At 40.8% G+C, this 18,172-nt stretch overlaps 1 protein-coding gene across 1 annotated transcript; it reads left to right on the plus strand.

The window, feature by feature from the left end:
• Positions 1–3,916: 3,916 nt before the first annotated feature.
• On the plus strand, positions 3,917–12,396 carry LOC129715023 (NALCN channel auxiliary factor 1-like). Its single transcript, XM_055664844.1, has 3 exons — positions 3,917–4,078; positions 4,891–5,062; positions 6,270–12,396. Exons 1-3 carry the CDS (start codon positions 3,917–3,919, stop codon positions 6,572–6,574), a joined length of 639 nt encoding a protein of 212 aa, XP_055520819.1. The 3' UTR covers positions 6,575–12,396.
• Positions 12,397–18,172: the final 5,776 nt, after the last annotated feature.

Consider the following 18,172-nt stretch of genomic DNA (forward strand, 5'->3'; position numbering starts at 1 on the left):
CTCTGGGTGAAAATGTTTTTCCTCATCTCAGTCCTAAATGGCCTGCCCCTTATTCTTAAACTGTGACCCCTGGTACTGGACTCCCCCAACATCTGGAACATTTTTCCTGCAATAATTTTTCCACCCTGTCCAATCCACTAAGAATGTTATATGTTTCTGTAGGATTCCTTCTCATCCTTCTAAATTCCAGCGAAAACAAGCCCAGTCGACCCATTATTTCATCATATGTCAGTCCTGCCATCCCAGGATTTAACCTGGCGAACCTATGCTGCATTCCCTCTATAGCAATAATGTCCTTCCTCAAATTAGGAGAAGAAAATTGCACACAATACACCCATTGAGTCTTTATTGGTTCTCATAGCATTCCCATGAATTTCCTCCTCCACTTACATTCCTATAACCTACTGCCTTTTACATGCCCATCAACTATACACTGATATTCACCATTATATTTGGATTAATTTAGAGTATCCAAACAACCTAATTAGAAGTAGATTTTTTTTGGATGATAGACACAAAATGCTGGAGTAACTCAGTGGGACAAGCATAATCTCTGGAGCAAAGGAATGGGTGAGGGTTGAGACCCTTCTTCACCCTTGAAGGCAATATCTCCAAGTTTGCGGATGACACTAAGCTGGGGGGCAGTGTTAGCTGTGAGGAGGATGCTAGGAGACTGCAAGGTGACTTGGATAGGCTGGGTGAGTGGGCAAATGTTTGGCAGATGCAGTTTAATGTGGATAAATGTGAGGTTATCCATTTTGGTGGCAAAAACGGGAAAGCAGATTATTATCTAAACGGTGGCCGATTGGGAAAGGGGAAGATGCAGCGAGACCTGGGTGTCATGGTACACCAGTCATTGAAGGTAGGCATGTAGGTGCAGCAGGCAGTAAAGAAAGCGAATGGCATGTTGGCTTTCATAGCAATAGGATTTGAGTATAGGAGCAGGGAGGTTCTACTGCAGTTGTATAGGGTCTTGGTGAGACCACACCTGGAGTATTGCGTGCAGTTTTGGTCTCCAAATCTGAGGAAGGACATTATTGCCATAGAGGGAGTGCAGAGAAGGTTCACCAGACTGATTCCTGGGATGTCAGGACTGTCTTATGAAGAAAGACTGGATAGACTTGGTTTATACTCTCTAGAGTTTAGGAGATTGAGAGGGGATCTTATAGAAACTTACAAAATTCTTAAGGGGTTGGACAGGCTAGATGCAGGAAGATTGTTTCCGATGTTGGGGAAGTCCAGGACAAGGGGTCACAGCTTAAGGATAAGGGGGAAATCCTTTAAAACCGAGATGAGGAGAACTTTTTTCACACAGAGAGTGGTGAATCTCTGGAACTCTCTGCCACAGAGGGTAGTTGAGGCCAGTTCATTGGCTATATTTAAGAGGGAGTTAGATGTGGCCCTTGTGGCCAAGGGGATCAGAGGGTATGGAGAAAAGGCAGGTACGGGATACTGAGTTGGATGATCAGCCATGATCATATTGAATGGCGGTGCAGGCTCGAAGGGCCGAATGGCCTACTCCTGCACCTAATTTCTATGTTTCTATGTTTCTATGTTTCTCTCCAGAGACGCTGCCTGTCCCGTTGAGTTACTCCTTGTTACTTAGAAACATATAAAATTCCTACGGGATTGGACAGGCTAGATGCAGGAAAAATGTTCCCAATGTTGGGGGAGTCCAGAACCAGGGGTCACAGTTTAAGAATAAGGGGTTGGCCATTTTGGACTGAGACGAGGAAAAACCTTTTTTCCCCAGAGAGAGTTGTGAATCTATGGAATTCTCTGCCACGGAAGGCAGTGGAGGCCAATTCACTGGATGTTTTCAAAAGAGAGTTAGATTTAGCTCTTAGGGCTAACGGAATGAAAGGATATGGGGAGAAAGCAGGAACGGGGTACTGATTGTGGATGATCAGCCATGATGATATTGAATGGCGGTGCTGACTCGAAGGGCCCGAATGGTATCTTTGTTGGGATAATTTATGGCTATTCGCCAATTAATATCTGCAAGTAAGTAATGACTTGATTTAATGAGATTACCAAGGATTGCCAGTTTCAATGAGTATCATTTCGCGAAGGGACATCGCATAGAGAGGAATAAGTTGCGTGACAGTTGACTAGTTACATTTATTAAGAAGATTGGTAAGAAAGAATTATGAAAAATAAAGAAAGTATGTACGATGAAGTGTGCATTTGATAGAAGGGGACTTCAGGCAGATCGATAAAATAGCCTTCCGTACTCCCGTGGTAATCATCATTAACCATCTTCAGCAGCATAAGCAAACTTTACATTTATGTAACTTGAGATGCTTTTGAAATGTTTTCTCTTTAGTAACTAAAGCACCAAAAATGTTTCAGATGAATTAAATATTATAATTTTTCCTTGCAAATTGAGAAGCGTGACCTCACGTTCATTCTCCAGAATAGCTGAGTGTGAAATTGATACTGCTCCTTACCAATGCTAAATGTGTAAATTGGGTGTAAAGAAGCTCTACATAAAATGCATGACAACTCAAGGGCCTGTCCCACTTGGCGTCATTTGCACGTCATTTACATGACATCCTAAAAATGAGTTGGCGCGTTGTGACACGCGCATGGAGCGTGGCGAGGCATGGTGGCGTATGCAGTGACGCGCGGTAGTGCACCGCACCCCAGAATTTTGGGATGCTCAAATGACACGTGACACGCAAATGACGCCCAAGTGAGACAGGCCCTTTAATCCTCCACAGAATCAGTCTGCTTTACTTCAATGACACACAATGCTGGAGGAACTCAGCAGGACAGGCAGCATCTCTTGGAAATAAGGAATGTGTGACATTTTGGGACGAGACGCTTCTTCAGGCTGAGGTTGGGGAAGACCAGCATGTGCAGTTCCTGCCTACCCATTTTGTCTGTTTTACAGCAGTGTTAAATTGGGTTCGGATCTTTCTTCTAAGTTTGTTCCTCAGGACTGACGATCAGTGGTTGCCACTCCGGGTTTTGTGGATGCTGAGTTGGCCAATATGGAAACTGCGGATACTTCCACAGATGGGTCCTTCCAGTAGATGTTCCTTTGAATGACCATGACAGAGATTTTCAGAAATGAATGACAGATTAGTTTAGTTTAGTTTAGCTCTGAGGTACAGCGAGGAAACAGGCCCTTCGGCACACCGCACTGATCCCCGCACATTAACATTATCCTACGCACACTAGGGGCAATTTACACTTATACCAAGCCAATTATCCTACAAACCTGGACGTCTTTGGAGTGTGGGAGGAAATCGAAGATCTCGGAGAAAACCCACGCAGACATGGGGAGAGCGTACAGCCAGCACCCATAGTCGGGATAAAACCCGGGTCTCATGCGCTACAAGGCAGCAACTCTACCGCTGCGCCATTGTTGGGATGTTGCAGACTTTGAGCACACAATGACCCTCTTTCTCGCGACCGAATTCACAACAGTGTGTGATTTCTTGGGATTTCCTAGTGTCGAGAATGCAAATGCAGCCAGTCCAAAGTAGCCAACTCAGTATAACTAGGACCTTAAGGATGGGAACGTTGGCTTGGAAGAGAAAACTGACGTTTGATCAATTTGTCCTTGCAGTAAATTTGGATGATTTTGCTCCAGGAGAATTGGCAGTGTTTTGAGGCACCTGCTGTAGATAGCCCAGGGTTTAGAAGTGTTATGAGATAGGGATCATTGCTGCCTGGTAGATTGTGAATTATGTCTACCTACTGTGACTACACCTCAGACGCAAGGTCACGTTGAGCTGCTGTATGCTGACAATGTTTGGTCACGCTGAGTCCAAGGCATTGGCACCTTCTTCATAGAAGGTTACAAGAGGATGTATTTTGCACAATATCCACAACTCAGTGATCCTCCAGTAACCTACCCCTGCTCCACCATACCGTCTTCTGACAAAAAAAAGTTCATGGCAAGACGATGGAAAATACAAACCTCTTCAATACTCTCAGGAATCACCTCCAAGCGAAAGTAGACACTGAAGATGACATTCGCCACCTCTTTCCATGTGACAGCACAGCCTCTGATCGAAAAAAGGAAGCACTATCTGAAGAACAAGAACAAGAGGGGTTCAGATATTGGGTTAGGACAATGTTTACTCATGAACTGCAGGATAGTTGCAAGGGAAATCTATTTCATACGTGTGTTGCTTCTGGATTATAATGTGATTTTCAATAAACAGCAGCGCAAGGCAACAATCGTGAAACTCGTACAAACATTAATCATGGGCCGCGGAACCGGTGGGGGGGGGGGGGGGGGGGTTGGCGGGGGTCTGCAGCCCCTCCACTTTTTTGGAGAGACATTGCTTCATAACCCGAAATTACCCGGCCCGCAGGCGTATATTTCCCCTCTTCTGAGGACCTCCGACATCCAGAATCTCAGAACAAGCGCAGTTAGCGCGGCAAAACCACGACCAGCCGCGGCAGAAACAGCCTCCCCTCCCCTCCCCTCCCGAGGGAGAGTCAGAGTCAGCCCCAAGAGAGAGAGACGCTCCAGAGAGAGGGAGTGAGTCGGCCCAGAGAGGGAGGGAGAGAGAGGGGAGGGGAATGGGGGATGTATCCCCCCACTTTTTGAGTTGGGGGATGGCCTGTATTATCCCCCAGTTTTTGGAGGTTGAGCAACAACAAAGAATGATAATTGTGCCATCCTCCCCCCACTGGGTCGTTCCGCTCCCTCACCGGGTCCCGCTGAGGCCAAGGCCGGTGATCAGTGATCGCTCAGCCCCCCCCCCCCCCCCCACTTCCAAAAACGTTCCGCGGCCCCTGTATTTGACAGGATTTATTCACAATTTAAAGCTGTTTTATTGTTATATGTGACTTGTTTTATTCTTTGTAAAGATGATCAGTTTACTTCAGTGATTCCTGCTCTCACTCTCCCATGTCTTGTCTTTACAGACTGTCTACAAAGCCTGGTTATGTTCCCAATACTTTGAGGCCACGCAGTTTCACTGTAGCTCCAGAATTCCGTGCAAGCAGTACTGTTCCGAGGTCCAGACCAGGTGTCCATTTGTTTTACCAGACAATAAGGACCTTGTCTATGGTGGATTGCCAAGTTTTCTCTGTGCAGGTTAGTAATTGGTGTGAAGCACATTTAAATAAATAAGTAAAAATAAAAGAAAGAATCGACTGGGATTGTATTCACTGGAATTTGGAAGGATGAGTGGTTATCTTATAGAAACATATAGCATTCTTAAGGGATTGGGCAGGCTAGATGCAGGAAAAAAATGTCCCCATGTTGGGGAAGTCCAGAGCCAGGGGTCACAGTTTAAGAATAAGGGGTAGGCCATTTCGGACTGAGATGAGGAAAAACATTTTCACCCAGAGACTTGTGAATCTCTGGAATTCTCTGCCACGGAAGGCAGCGGAGGCCAATTCGCTGGATGTTTTCAAGAGAGAGTTCGATATAGCTCTTTGAGCTAACGGAATCAAGGGATATGGGGAAAAAGCAGGAACAGGGTACTGATTTTGGATGATCAGCCATGATCATATTGAATGGCCTTGCTGGCACGAATGGCCGAATGGCCTACCCCTGCACCCATTCTCTATGTTACAAGCTTTTACAAATGTAAATTCTGTCTGGCAAAATAAATAGGTATAAGGTGGATAGATGGACTAAGGTAGATGTAGGTAACTGACTGTGAGTTACATTTTAGATCCATCTCACACTGGATAGAAAGCAGTTCTCTCATCCTTTATACCGTATAATCATAGTCAATAATTTAAAAGCATCAGGAACTCCATTGCCCTGTAAAAGATTCTGGATGATCAGCCATGATCATATTGAATGGTGGTGCTGGCTCGAAGGGCCGAATGGCCTACTCCTGCACCTACTTTCTATGTTTCTATGTATGGAAGCATCTGTCTTTTTACAAGTGACATGTTGCAATTATGAACTTATGTTCCATGTACTTTGCAGTACATGCATTAAAATCTCAGAGCAAATTATCTACCTTCCTGTAAGTTAGCTTCAAATATAAATTCTAAAGGAACGTCACATTGACATCAACATATTTGTGTGCGTTCACCTGCACCTGAAATAAATGTAGACAGAAAAGCAGCAAACTGCATACACACACACACAAATGTACACATGAAAAACAAACAATAATAGTGCGATAATAACAATAATAGTCTATGTGGTTCATCTATGTTCATGTTTTAATATATACAATGAAATTGCACGAGTTCTGAAAAGGATTTGGTGTTCAGTCTGCGATGCAATACTGCAAGGAACCTTGTCTACATTGAAACATTTGATTTTGTTGTCTAAACAGATGTGCCCAACAATCATCCAACCAATGCTGAGCCAGAATGCTGTGATGTCAGATGGGAGATCCATAATGCAGCTTCAAATAAACAATCCAAAGGGGGAAGAGGAGCGACCAAGCCCGTGTTGTGTCATAGGTCCTCCTTGACCACATCAGCAGCATCCAGACTATGTAACACTAGACTCAAGCTGTGTGTTCTTGTCCTCATTCTGCTGCATACAGTAGTGACAGTCTCTGCATCACAGACTAGTGCTGGGCTGAGCTCTGGGGGGCTGCCTGCTTGGGACGATAACGCAACCAATGATGAGTAGCGACTGGTGTGGATTTTTGATTTCCACAGTAGAGACCCTACATTCAAAGGACCAAAGTTGAAACTGATAGAAATTGGATCCGTTTGCCTCCAAGTCACACCTTGCAGATCACCTGGGTGATTGAAATAAACATGTGAGACAAACACATATCAAGAAAGATACAAGCGGGATTTTACAGATGGAACGACTGCAACACAAGACTAATTTTCATGCCATTTTATACAAGTGTTTTAATGTTTAGACCTTTCCTTTGTTGAACTGGTTACTGCAGACCTTTGAGTTCCTGGAACAGTTTCTCTATACTAAATTCAGTCTGTATTTCTAGTCATAGTGTGCCTCCTTCCAGTAGTTCTTCTCCTTTTACATTGTATAGGTTTACAGTAAGGCAAAAAAACTGCTACATCTGCATACCACAGCAGGATATTAAATTCCTGTCTCCCATGGGAAAGATCTTTGTTCCTATTTCATGTCAAGCATTTACAAGCTGGTCTGGTCTACTCAACACTACCTGAGAAGATCAAACCAACCCATATTCCATCCAATATACTGTATACCTGTCTCTGCCACACTTCACTGACTAGATGAATGGAGCAAAATAAGCCAAGGGGATATGAGGCTTCCTCTTAAGTCAGTCATGGAGAACGTTATCTTATTTCCAGCTGTGTGAAGATGGCATTGAGTTGTTAACAGTTTCTTGAACTTTAAGAAATATTTAGCCCAGTTCACATGTCAAACATACGACCCTATCTCATTAGCAAGATGAGCAATTATACATTTCAAAACAAACAATATATGCCATTTAATTACATAAACATTAAATAAGGTGCCATCTGCATTCTTTTTGTGGCTGTAGAATGAATTAGAAAGTAATTGTAAGCTAGTGTTCCACAGGTAATTTTAATGCAATTGGAGATAAATGGTGAGGATTTTAAGTAGGCAGCAGGTAAATATACCTGAAGGCTAACTTATGCTTCAATCATCAAAATTAAAACTGAAAGGTAATAACTTCTTGGTGGGTATTATATTCATATATTTAGCTGGTACAAACAGTCCTTTGTGAAAGCCAAATAGGTATTTCACACATTAATCCCAACAATTGTTTTGCTATGTCAGCGTCATAGAGCATACATAAATACAGTCGACATATTATACATTTTTAGTCATTTGATTATAAATTGTTGCACAATATCAGAAACTAACATTTACTACTTATTTGATGATCAAGTAAAAAGGTATTCTTTTTTTTAAGTAAAAGATTTTCCATGTGGTTTTTAGCCACTTTTTCATGGAGCAGCATTTTCCCCAAAATATATGGACAGAGCGATGTTCAGTTGTGTCCCTGATCCAACAGGTAACTGTTGAAAAAAGTATATCGTTCAATACAGGACTTTGTACACTAGGAGGTATAAGGTCGAGTCCCACACTGTGCAAGAGCCACACAAGAAGCCTTCAGCACCTTGATTTGTGAGTCAGCTAATTATCATGGATATGTCTTGTTAAAATGCAACCACGGTTGTTTGATTTTAGCTGTTAGATTTTAGGAAAACCTCTTAAATCTGCAATTGCCATTGGTAGAAAATTGGCTTTTCTATTGGTTTCAGCCTGGTCCACTTCTAAGTTATTATTTAGTTTTGGCTCTTTAAAGTATTTTGTTTCAGTTACTTCATAATACTTTTGTCTTAACAAGTATCTACACGTGCTGAAGGCTGTGTAATTGCATTGAACTGTTGACACTGAAACAGCAGGAAGAATGAATTTTCTACCTACACAGATAGGTGCAGTCATAGATAGAGCGGATAAGTTTCCAAATTGATTTCTGAACACAACAAAAACATTACTCCTGTTCATGTTCTTGTAGATTCTTGAAACAAAATGTGGTTTTTTTTCTCCGTTATCAATTCCTTTTATCTACAAAAATCACTATTGTTAGAATTCAATCTGCCTTTTGCTCCACATTCTTTAAACCATCATTTACAAAACAATTCCCCACAGTTTGCAAAATGAAAAACATTGTGTATTATGGACGACCACCACAGGAAATTTGCATCTTTAAAGCTTTACTACAGTGTCCATTAGCAGAATACGATAAAGATACATTTGTGCACATGATGAAAATAAAATTGTCATTTAAACTGTGCCCAATTTCAGGAATTAAATATCATTACTGTGGTCATCTACTTTCCAAGGGAAAATCATGGATTGACATAAAGCAGGAATCATCAACTTTGACATCCAAATGAATTCTATGTCATTTTTGTCACCCTTTCAAAACGTTGGTTGAGACAGAAACATGAATTGTAATACAGACTAGGATAAACTTTGTTATCAAATGATCTTAGCAGCAGCAAGTTTCTCCAAGAGAAATGCCAAATTGATTTTCCTAAAGGCAATTTTATTAGGAAATTGATAGATATAATGTGAAATGAATGTCAAAACAGATGATAGATTTACTGCCATCCTGGATTCTTTCTATTGAGGTTACAGTTCATTTTCCAGAATTCTCAGTGTTAGACACAGCTGGGAATTCCATCAAAATGACTGAAACAATTCCTGTTTTTGTAGGTTGAATTTTCAATGAAGCACAGGACAGTGAGGAAAAAATATTGATTTTTAATTATCTTGCATCAACTGAATTATTACCCAGAAATGTTTGTGCACTGAAATGGATGTGCTCAATGGCCCAACCACCTTGCCATCAACTCTTTAAACGGGATGGGGCTGCAGATCATTGGATTCAACAGGGACGGAAAAAGGGTTGGATGGAGGAGAGGTCAGTGGATTCAATAGAGGGGACATCTGGGAGATTCAACCATCTGATGGGGATCGATCAAGAGTGGACTCCAGGTATGGAGGGTGGACGTAGGAGGTAGGGAAGGTGAAATTGATCACCAACAGATTCATTTGGACAATGAGGACCAGATTCGATGGGCAAGGAATTTAGGGAGGAGAAGATTCAATGGGGAATGCAGCCCTGACCTCGTGACTACAAGTCATGGGGTTGGTGGCAAGGTGGAAACTGGGATGGAATGCATCAGGGAAGTAGAGCATCAAAAGGTGTCGATAAGTGTGTCTCTGACAGGCTTCCCAAGTCTGAAGTTGCGTGGGGACTCCCACTTTGGCTCAGAAGTGTAATCACAGTACGATTGACTTTAACCACTGGACCCCACGGAGACCAGTCATATAGGAGCAATGTTAATAACAGGTCGATGGCACTGACCCACCCAGGAGTAGCTGAACACCAATGTTTCCAGCCAGCACAAGTCGACCCAATGAAGATCAAGGTGTTGGAAATCTGACCCTCAGAGATGATGCTCATTGTCGCCTGCTTGCCCGCCCAAAAATAATAGAATCGTAACATTGTCAGGGGCAGGATCGCTGTTTGGTCCTCGTAAAGCAAACGCATTCTGTAACTGGAGCCAGAGGCATGAAGTTCCAGTGCTAGATGTTCCCACTAATTCTAGTCCAGTTGGTGGTGCCTGGTGCATTAGCAAACGACTGTGCATCTGGTGAGACCTGTAAGTCAGTAAAGTCAAGCAGGATATATTTTCAGCATGCAATAATTCTTATAAGATTTTTGTATAAGCATGATGAGGACAATGTTTAATACCCTATTGATAACTATACAAGCCTACCCCAAATCCATTCTAAAAATTGAGATGATAATGATAACCCTAGCTTTTTACTTTCCGATGTTGTATGCTTTAAAACATTTCTCAACTCGAATATCCTGTACAAGACATTGATTCAATGTCTTCTAGGCAAGGTTGTTGTTGCTGCTACAATACAAAGACTCATTGTTAACTTTCCAAATGAATTCCTATTATTATTTAAGAATGATGTTGTCAATTTAAAGTGGAACAAATTAACACAAGACCCAAACAGATGAGGGACAGGGTAGACAAATGATGATTTTATTTAAACCCATATTTTTTTATTAAGTAGTGCGAATGATCATCAACAAAAAATATCAATAAGCATTTGTTCATTACGGGGATTGGATATAAAAGCAGAAAACAATGTTAATTCCAATATTTTGTAATTAATGATGAATATTTTCCAAGACTCATATTTTCAGATTTCTCAGATATTTAAAATAAATTATTTGAGAAAGTATAAAATGTACTTGCTTCTCAAAAAGTAAGATACTTTTGAAAGAAAGTTCACTGACTGTTTAGTCTGTGCGACTAATGTATTTTTGGATGGACTATGATATTCACGGGCTGTAATAAGATTTCATTTATTTGTCATTGCCTCTCAGAGATTGCTCCATATGTTTGCAGGAATATGTATCTTGTTTTATTCTGTTGTATTTGAAGATTTTGCTATAAAGAAAATGTTTAATCAGTCACCGTTTTTATCCAGCTGTTACATTGTGTTTGATGGAGGACAACATTTTCCCCTTTATGTTAAATACTGTTCCTTGAACAATTTGCTTTAATGTTGTACTTTTCCAAGGAACACGTCTAAGGGCTATTTTTCAAGGTGTACATAACTACATTTCATCTACTTGAACAATCTGCCTCCATTGCCATATTTAATGTGGGACAAAGTGGACATGTTCCACACTATTGGATAAGGTAGATTAAATTACACCAGAAATTGTTTACATTGACATGTAGGTCAGTAACCTGAGATTGTAAGCTTAGAATAATTGGAGAATAGGACCAGAAAGGGAGATGCGGAAAACTTTTTTTTAAAATTTAGCAAGTTGCTTGCTCTGGTTTGCCATTACAGTGGCAAGATGCAGACACAATCACAATTAAAAAATAGGGATTGGATATTTACTTTAACATTTTGCAAGTTGACAGGGAATTTAAACTAGGACAATTGGATCTCTCTTTCAAAGATCTAAGACAGCATGATAAGCCAAATTGTTTCTTTCAGTGCTATTATTCAAAACTACCCACCTTTGATTGGACGAGCAATACTATCTTTCACAATCATGGTTTAGTTCATTTTCCTGGATCTTGGTTTCCCCTCATGTTAATTGAAGTACCGCAGGTAAGTATAATGTTTGCAAAAAAAAAATTACATGTACATTCTTCAATTAAGTTACAACAAAACACATAAATATTACGTTGGCAAATGGTACCTTAAATATGCAAAGAGATCACATCCTTAGAAACGATTAAATGGTGTTCTGTTCACTTTCTTGCATTAAATAGCATCAAAAATATGTAAATTTAAGTTAGAATAAAATCTTTAACACAGTCTGTGACAGCTATTAATACATGAATTCAAGTTTATTCTGTATGGTGTCAACAAAATGGTGACCTCCTCCAGGAAACAAAGAATACATTGTTTAGCTAACACTGAATGAAAACAGTGAAACTATCAAGATAAGAATCGAACAGTAGCTCAGAGATTAAGAATCTGTTTTCATAGGGGTTTTTAATCAAATGAGTGTGCAGTGTGTCCAGATCAGGATATATTAAAACACAGAATCTCTTGGTATTTTTATAAATGTCATTACAAGCTCCCTTTGAATGAAAGTGGAAGCATTTCTGTCCTGGTAGTATACTTTGTTAGATTTGGGTACATTGTGTAAAACACACACAGAGCTGGTGATTTCTGTATACTGAAATTAATAATGACATGTCAAACAGTTCCAAAATTATTGGATTAGAAAAAGTTGCACAAAGAAGAACAAAGAATAACATTGCTAATTTTTGTTAATAAGGAAAGATGAAATTAGATTTTGTATATTTACTGTAAATAGAAGAAATTGCTTCCTGCCCAAATGACAATGCAGCACAGGTTTTGCATTTTGTTCTGACTACTATAGTAATAGCAGTTTTGAGAAATTGGTATTAAAAATCCTTAAGTGATGTGTGAATGTGATTTTATTCAAATACTGAAAGCCAATAGACTCTGGTCAGTTATTATTCTTATTATTATAATCGAATATTGATAAGGCATTGAGAAGGGCTGTGAATTGATCTGAAGCCTTTGTATTCTGCAAATGTCACAGCGCTAATACTGGGACCTTACCCATGATAGAAGATGGCCTAGAATTTATTTGTTTCTGAAACACGTTGTGATCAACATATAAAATTCCCAGCAATTAGTAGCGAGCAAGAGTTGGCTTATGTTGCAAACCATCGCAAAAACCTAAATGATTTAAACATTCTATTAGTGAGAAAAATGGTGAGATATTTTTCAGAAATGTTTCAAGGAATTTGATTTGAATAATCGGATATTGAAGCTACCTCTTCAGAAATTTGCTAACAAATTTAAAACCTTAAATCTTTTTGCTGGGAACACAGTGCCATGGTTCGTCAAAGCTCCAAATTACCCATTCATCCTGCTCTGCCCTTGCTAATTCATGCTTCAACCACTTTGCAGCACAAAATCAGGTGAAGCTGATGAGGAAAATTACTCATGTGTAGGAAAGATCTGCAGATGCTGGTTTACACCAAAGATAGACACTAAATGCTGGAGTAATTCAGCGGGACAGGCAGCATCCTTAAGAAGGGTCTTGACCCGAAACGTCAGCCATACCTCTCTCCAGAGATGCTGCCTGTCCTGCTTAGTTATTCCAGCATCTATCTTCGGACAAAATTGTTCGGTGAATGTCCCAAACAATTCTGGGGCATTATTATATGGCTTACCACACTTCACTTAATGTGATCATGTAACAAGCAAGTTTAAATTTAAGAAAGGCTACTTCGATACTTGAGCCAAGCCCAAAGGGAACAATATTGAGTTTGAATCTGTTCGGGGGCAGGCCAACATGATGTTTCTGATAAAGCATATCTTTCAATCTTGTATTTGCCAAGATAATTATTCACAATGCATCTTAAATATTATGCGATTGAAAATGCGCTTTGAAAATCTAGTAAAATGTGATAGTGATCATTTCTTGCTTGCTTCATATCCATTTGGAAATTCAGCTCGGCCCTTCCTATGAGCATCACCATTGCATTCTGACATGATTCCATTAGTTAATATGTTCATAAGTTCATAAGTGGTAGGAGCAGAATTAGGCCTTTCAGCCCATCAAACCTCCTCTGCCATTCAATCATGGCTGATCTATCTCTCCCTCCTAATCCCAATTATCCTGCCTTCTCCCCATATCCTCTTTCCACATCAGATGTTAATTAAATGATGCCATTACACATCCAACACGCCTTTTGCCTTGTTGATGTGAAAATTGCTCCACATCACCTTGAGTCGGGTATTTGCGATATCAGCATGTGTTCATGCTGCGGCCACAAGCTGAGACCCTATTAACATAAGTCCCACTACAGGCAGGTTGTAGGTTATGCAAGACTGTGCATAAAAACTTGCATGAGAACTATCCATAAGCCAATTTCTCCATTAGTCGAACGTGTCGTTTTCTACCGCTATCCATCTCATATTGCAGACTATAGTATGCAGACTCATATCTACATGGTAAATGGTAGGGAATTGAAGAATACAGTTGAACAGAGGGATCTGGGTATAACCGTGCATAGTTCCTTGAAGGTGGAATCTCATATAGATAGGGTGGTAAAGAAAGCTTTTGGTATGCTAGCCTTTATAAATCAGAGCATTGAGTATAGAAGCTGGGATGTAATGTTAAAATTGTACAAGGCATTGGTGAGGCCAAATCTGGAGTATGGTGTACAATTTTGGTCGCCAAATTATAGGAAGGATGTCAACAAAATAGAGAGAGTACAGAGGAGATTTACTAGAATGTTGCCTGGGTTTCAGCAACTAAGTTACAGAGATAGGTTGAATAAGTTAGGGCTTTATTCTTTGGAGCACAGAAGGTTAAGGGGGGACCTGATAGAGGTCTTTAAAATGATGAGAGGGATAGACAGAGTTGATGTGGACAAGCTTTTCCCTTTGAGAATAGGGAAGATTCAAACAAGGGGACATGACTTCAGAATTAAGGGACAGAAGTTTAGGGGTAATATGAGGGAGAACTTCTTTACGCAGAGAGTGGTGGTGGTGTGGAATGAGCTCCCAGTGGAAGTGGTGGAGGCAGGTTCATTGGTATCATTTAAAAATAAATTGGATAGGCATATGGATGAGAAGGGAATGGAGGGTTATGGTACGAGTGCAGGCAGGTGGGACTAAGGGGAAAAAAATTTGTTCGGCATGGACTTGTAGGGCCGAGATGGCCTGTTTCCGTGCTGTAATTGTTATATGGTTATATTGTTCGACATACATTTGCTATAATTCTTTCATTTACTCAAATATTCACCCTAACACTACACGTATGAATGAATCATCAATGAACACCACAAAAAAATTGATTGTTATTATTATCTTGAAAACCACTTTAAAAGTATGGGGAAGAATTTGTGTAAAATCAAGTATTTCCAAACCCAAAAAGCTCCTATACTTACCTAGAGATAGCGTGATACAGTGTGGAAACAGGCCCTTTGGCCCAACTTGCCCACACCAGACAACATGTCTCAGCTGCTTGCGTTTGGTCCATATACTTCCAAACCTTTCCTATCCATGTACCCAACTGGTTATTAAATGTTGGGATATCCCAGCCTCAACTACCTCCTCTGGCAGCTTGTTCCATACATTCACCACCATTTGTGTGAAAATGTTACCCCTCACATTCCTATTAAATCTTTTCCCCTTCACCTTAAATCATAATCATAATTGTAATCATATTTAATATATTAGCCAAGTACGTTTTGCAACATACAAAGAATTTGATTTTGCCATACAGTCATACCAAAAAAAGCAACAACACACACAACTACATAAAAATTAACATTAACATCCACCACAGCGGATTCCCCACATCCCCCACTGTGATGGAAGGCAATAAATTCTAATCTTCTTTCCTCCTTTTCTCCCGTGGTCAGGGCAGTCGAACCATCCGTAGTTGGGGCGATCGAAGCGCCCGCAGGCGGCGATCGAAGCTCCCGTGTTGGGTGGTCGAAGCTTCTGCGGCTTGGAGCTCCCAAAGTCGGTCTCTAACAAAGGGACCACCAGCTCCGCGATGTAAAGTCCACAGGCTCCCGAGGTCGATCCCCAACAAGAGGCCACCAGCTCCACGATGTTAGGACGTAGTGCGGACGGAGATACAATACGCAAAAAAGTCGCATCTCCGTCGAGGGAAGAGAGAAAAAAATTTCCCCCTCCCCCATTATACAAACTAAAGATACACTAAACATACATTTAACAACAGACTGAAAGAAAAGGTGAGACAGACCATTGGCCTATGTCCTCTGGTCCTTGATTCATCTACTGTACTCTGGGCAAGAGGCTCTGTGCATCTACCTAATCTATTCCTCTCATGATTTTATACACCTCGAGAAGATCACCAAGGAATAGAATCCCAGCCCGCTCAATCTCTCCCTATAGCTCAGACCCTCTAGTCCTGGCAACAGCCTCGTAAATCTTATCTGTACCCTTGAAAATCCTGTAAGGCGCATTTTCTTCTCGCACAAAAAGCATTCAACAGTAATTAAATATCCCTGGAGGATGCCACTTACATTTTCACCAGGGGCGCCAAAGCCAAAAGTTATATTTAGCACACCATGCTATAACCATGTGGTAACATTCATGTAATGGCACACTACAATATTTAGGCCTTTGACTTTCTTTTCCAGGTTTATGTTTAGGTTTATTATTGTCACGTGTACTGAGGTGCATTGAAAAGCCTTGTGTTTCATGTCATCCATCAAATCAGATAATCTAACCATATAACCATATAACCATATAACAATTACAGCACGGAAACAGGCCACCTCGGCCCTACAAGTCCATGCCGAACAAATTTTTTTTCCCCTTAGTCCCACCTGCCTGCACTCGTACCATAACCCTCCATTCCCTTCTCATCCATATGCCTATCCAATTTATTTTTAAATGATACCAATGAACCTGCCTCCACCACTTCCACTGGGAGCTCATTCCACACCGCCACCACTCTCTGCGTAAAGAAGTTCCCCCTCATATTACCCCTAAACTTCTGTCCCTTAATTCTGAAGTCATGTCCTCTTGTTTGAATCTTCCCTATTCTCAAAGGGAAAAGCTTGTCCACATCAACTCTGTCTATCCCTCTCATCATTTTAAAGACCTCTATCAGGTCCCCCCTTAACCTTCTGCGCTCCAAAGAATAAAGCCCTAACTTGTTCAACCTTTCTCTGTAACTTAGTTGCTGAAACCCAGGCAACATTCTAGTAAATCTCCTCTGTACTCTCTCTATTTTGTTGACATCCTTCCTATAATTGGGCGACCAAAATTGTACACCATACTCCAGATTTGGCCTCACCAATGCCTTGTACAATTTTAACATTACATCCCAGCTTCTATACTCAATGCTCTGATTTATAAAGGCTAGCATACCAAAAGCTTTCTTTACCACCCTATCTATATGAGATTCCACCTTCAAGGAACTATGCACGGTTTATACCCAGATCCCTCTGTTCAACTGTATTCTTCAATTCCCTACCATTTACCATGTACGTCCTATTTTGATTTGTCCTGCCAAGGTGTAGCACCTCATAATCTAAATATTACTAAAACTCTCATCTTGTTTGTTTGTATGTATGCGCGCGTGTGTGCGCGTGTGAGCCCAAAATCCCATCAAAATGGTACATGATAGCAATACAATTTTTGGCCTACTTTACTCACCATTGTCCTGTGATTTAAATGAAACTTGATGGTATATTTTACAGGTTATTCACATTTTAATCTTTACAAAAATCACATTTACAAAAATCACTTTTCCACTTGCCCTGCCCGTCAGCAGCGTTCAACGTCACAATGACATCACAATGGGATCATAAATGTTTTTGTTTTTTTTAATCGGCATGTTTTTTTTCACGTGTACTTGCCTGGCCTCACAATGGGGATCAAACGGCTCCATGCGTAAGTTTCCTTCTACTTTACAAACGCCTCCACGGGTCCTTTATTCACTTGATTAACTTTAACTTAATTTTAGCCGCCAACGGCACAACTTTGAACGCGCATGCGTAATTTGGTGGAATATTGCGTTGGGGGAGCGGCCCCAACAGGTCTGCACTTGGTCTATTACTATATATAAATACAATCATGTCAAACTCAAGTACAATAGGTAGAGCAAAGAGGAAGATACGGAGTGCAGCATGTAGTTCTCAACATTGTAGTGCATCAGTTCCAGAGACAAAGTCTAATGATAGCAATAGGCTAGGAGTGATTCGTACAATACCTTAGCTTATGAAAGGACCGTTCAGATCTATGGTAACAGCAGGGAAGAAGCTGTTCATGAGTCTGGGGGTGGGAGCTTTCAATCTTCTGTACCTTCTGCTGGACGGGAGCAGGGAGAATAAGGAATGATTGGGGTGGGTCACTCTTTCATTATGTTTACTTTTCCAAGGCAGCATGAAGAGTAGTGTCAATGGTGGAAAGTCTGGTCTTTGTGATGGATTCAGCTACATCTACACTCTGCAATTTCTTTAGCTCTTGGTCGAAGCTATGCACAAACCAAGCTACAATGCAACCGGACAGTATACTTTCTATGGTGCATTGTGTAGAAGTGTAAGAGGCATTGGAGACATTTCCTGCATCTCTTAAGGGAGTAGAGGCAGAATCAGAACCCATACACACCAAGGATTTGACATTTCACTGCCTATTTCTCTTTTGACCCATGGACCCATCGTAATG

This window comes from Leucoraja erinacea, chromosome 47 (genome assembly GCF_028641065.1).
Source record: "Leucoraja erinacea ecotype New England chromosome 47, Leri_hhj_1, whole genome shotgun sequence".
Lineage (NCBI taxonomy): Eukaryota > Metazoa > Chordata > Chondrichthyes > Rajiformes > Rajidae > Leucoraja > Leucoraja erinaceus.

Excerpts from the sequence above, each read along its gene's own strand:
- LOC129715023 (XM_055664844.1), top strand. The coding sequence starts at position 3,917 with ATGGAAAATACAAACCTCTTCAATACTCTCAGGAATCACCTCCAAGCG. Across the intron at positions 4,079-4,890 it reads AAGAGGGGTTCAGATATTGG|ACTGTCTACAAAGCCTGGTT; the intron begins GTTAGGACAATG and ends TTGTCTTTACAG. Across the intron at positions 5,063-6,269 it reads GCCAAGTTTTCTCTGTGCAG|ATGTGCCCAACAATCATCCA; the intron begins GTTAGTAATTGG and ends TTGTCTAAACAG.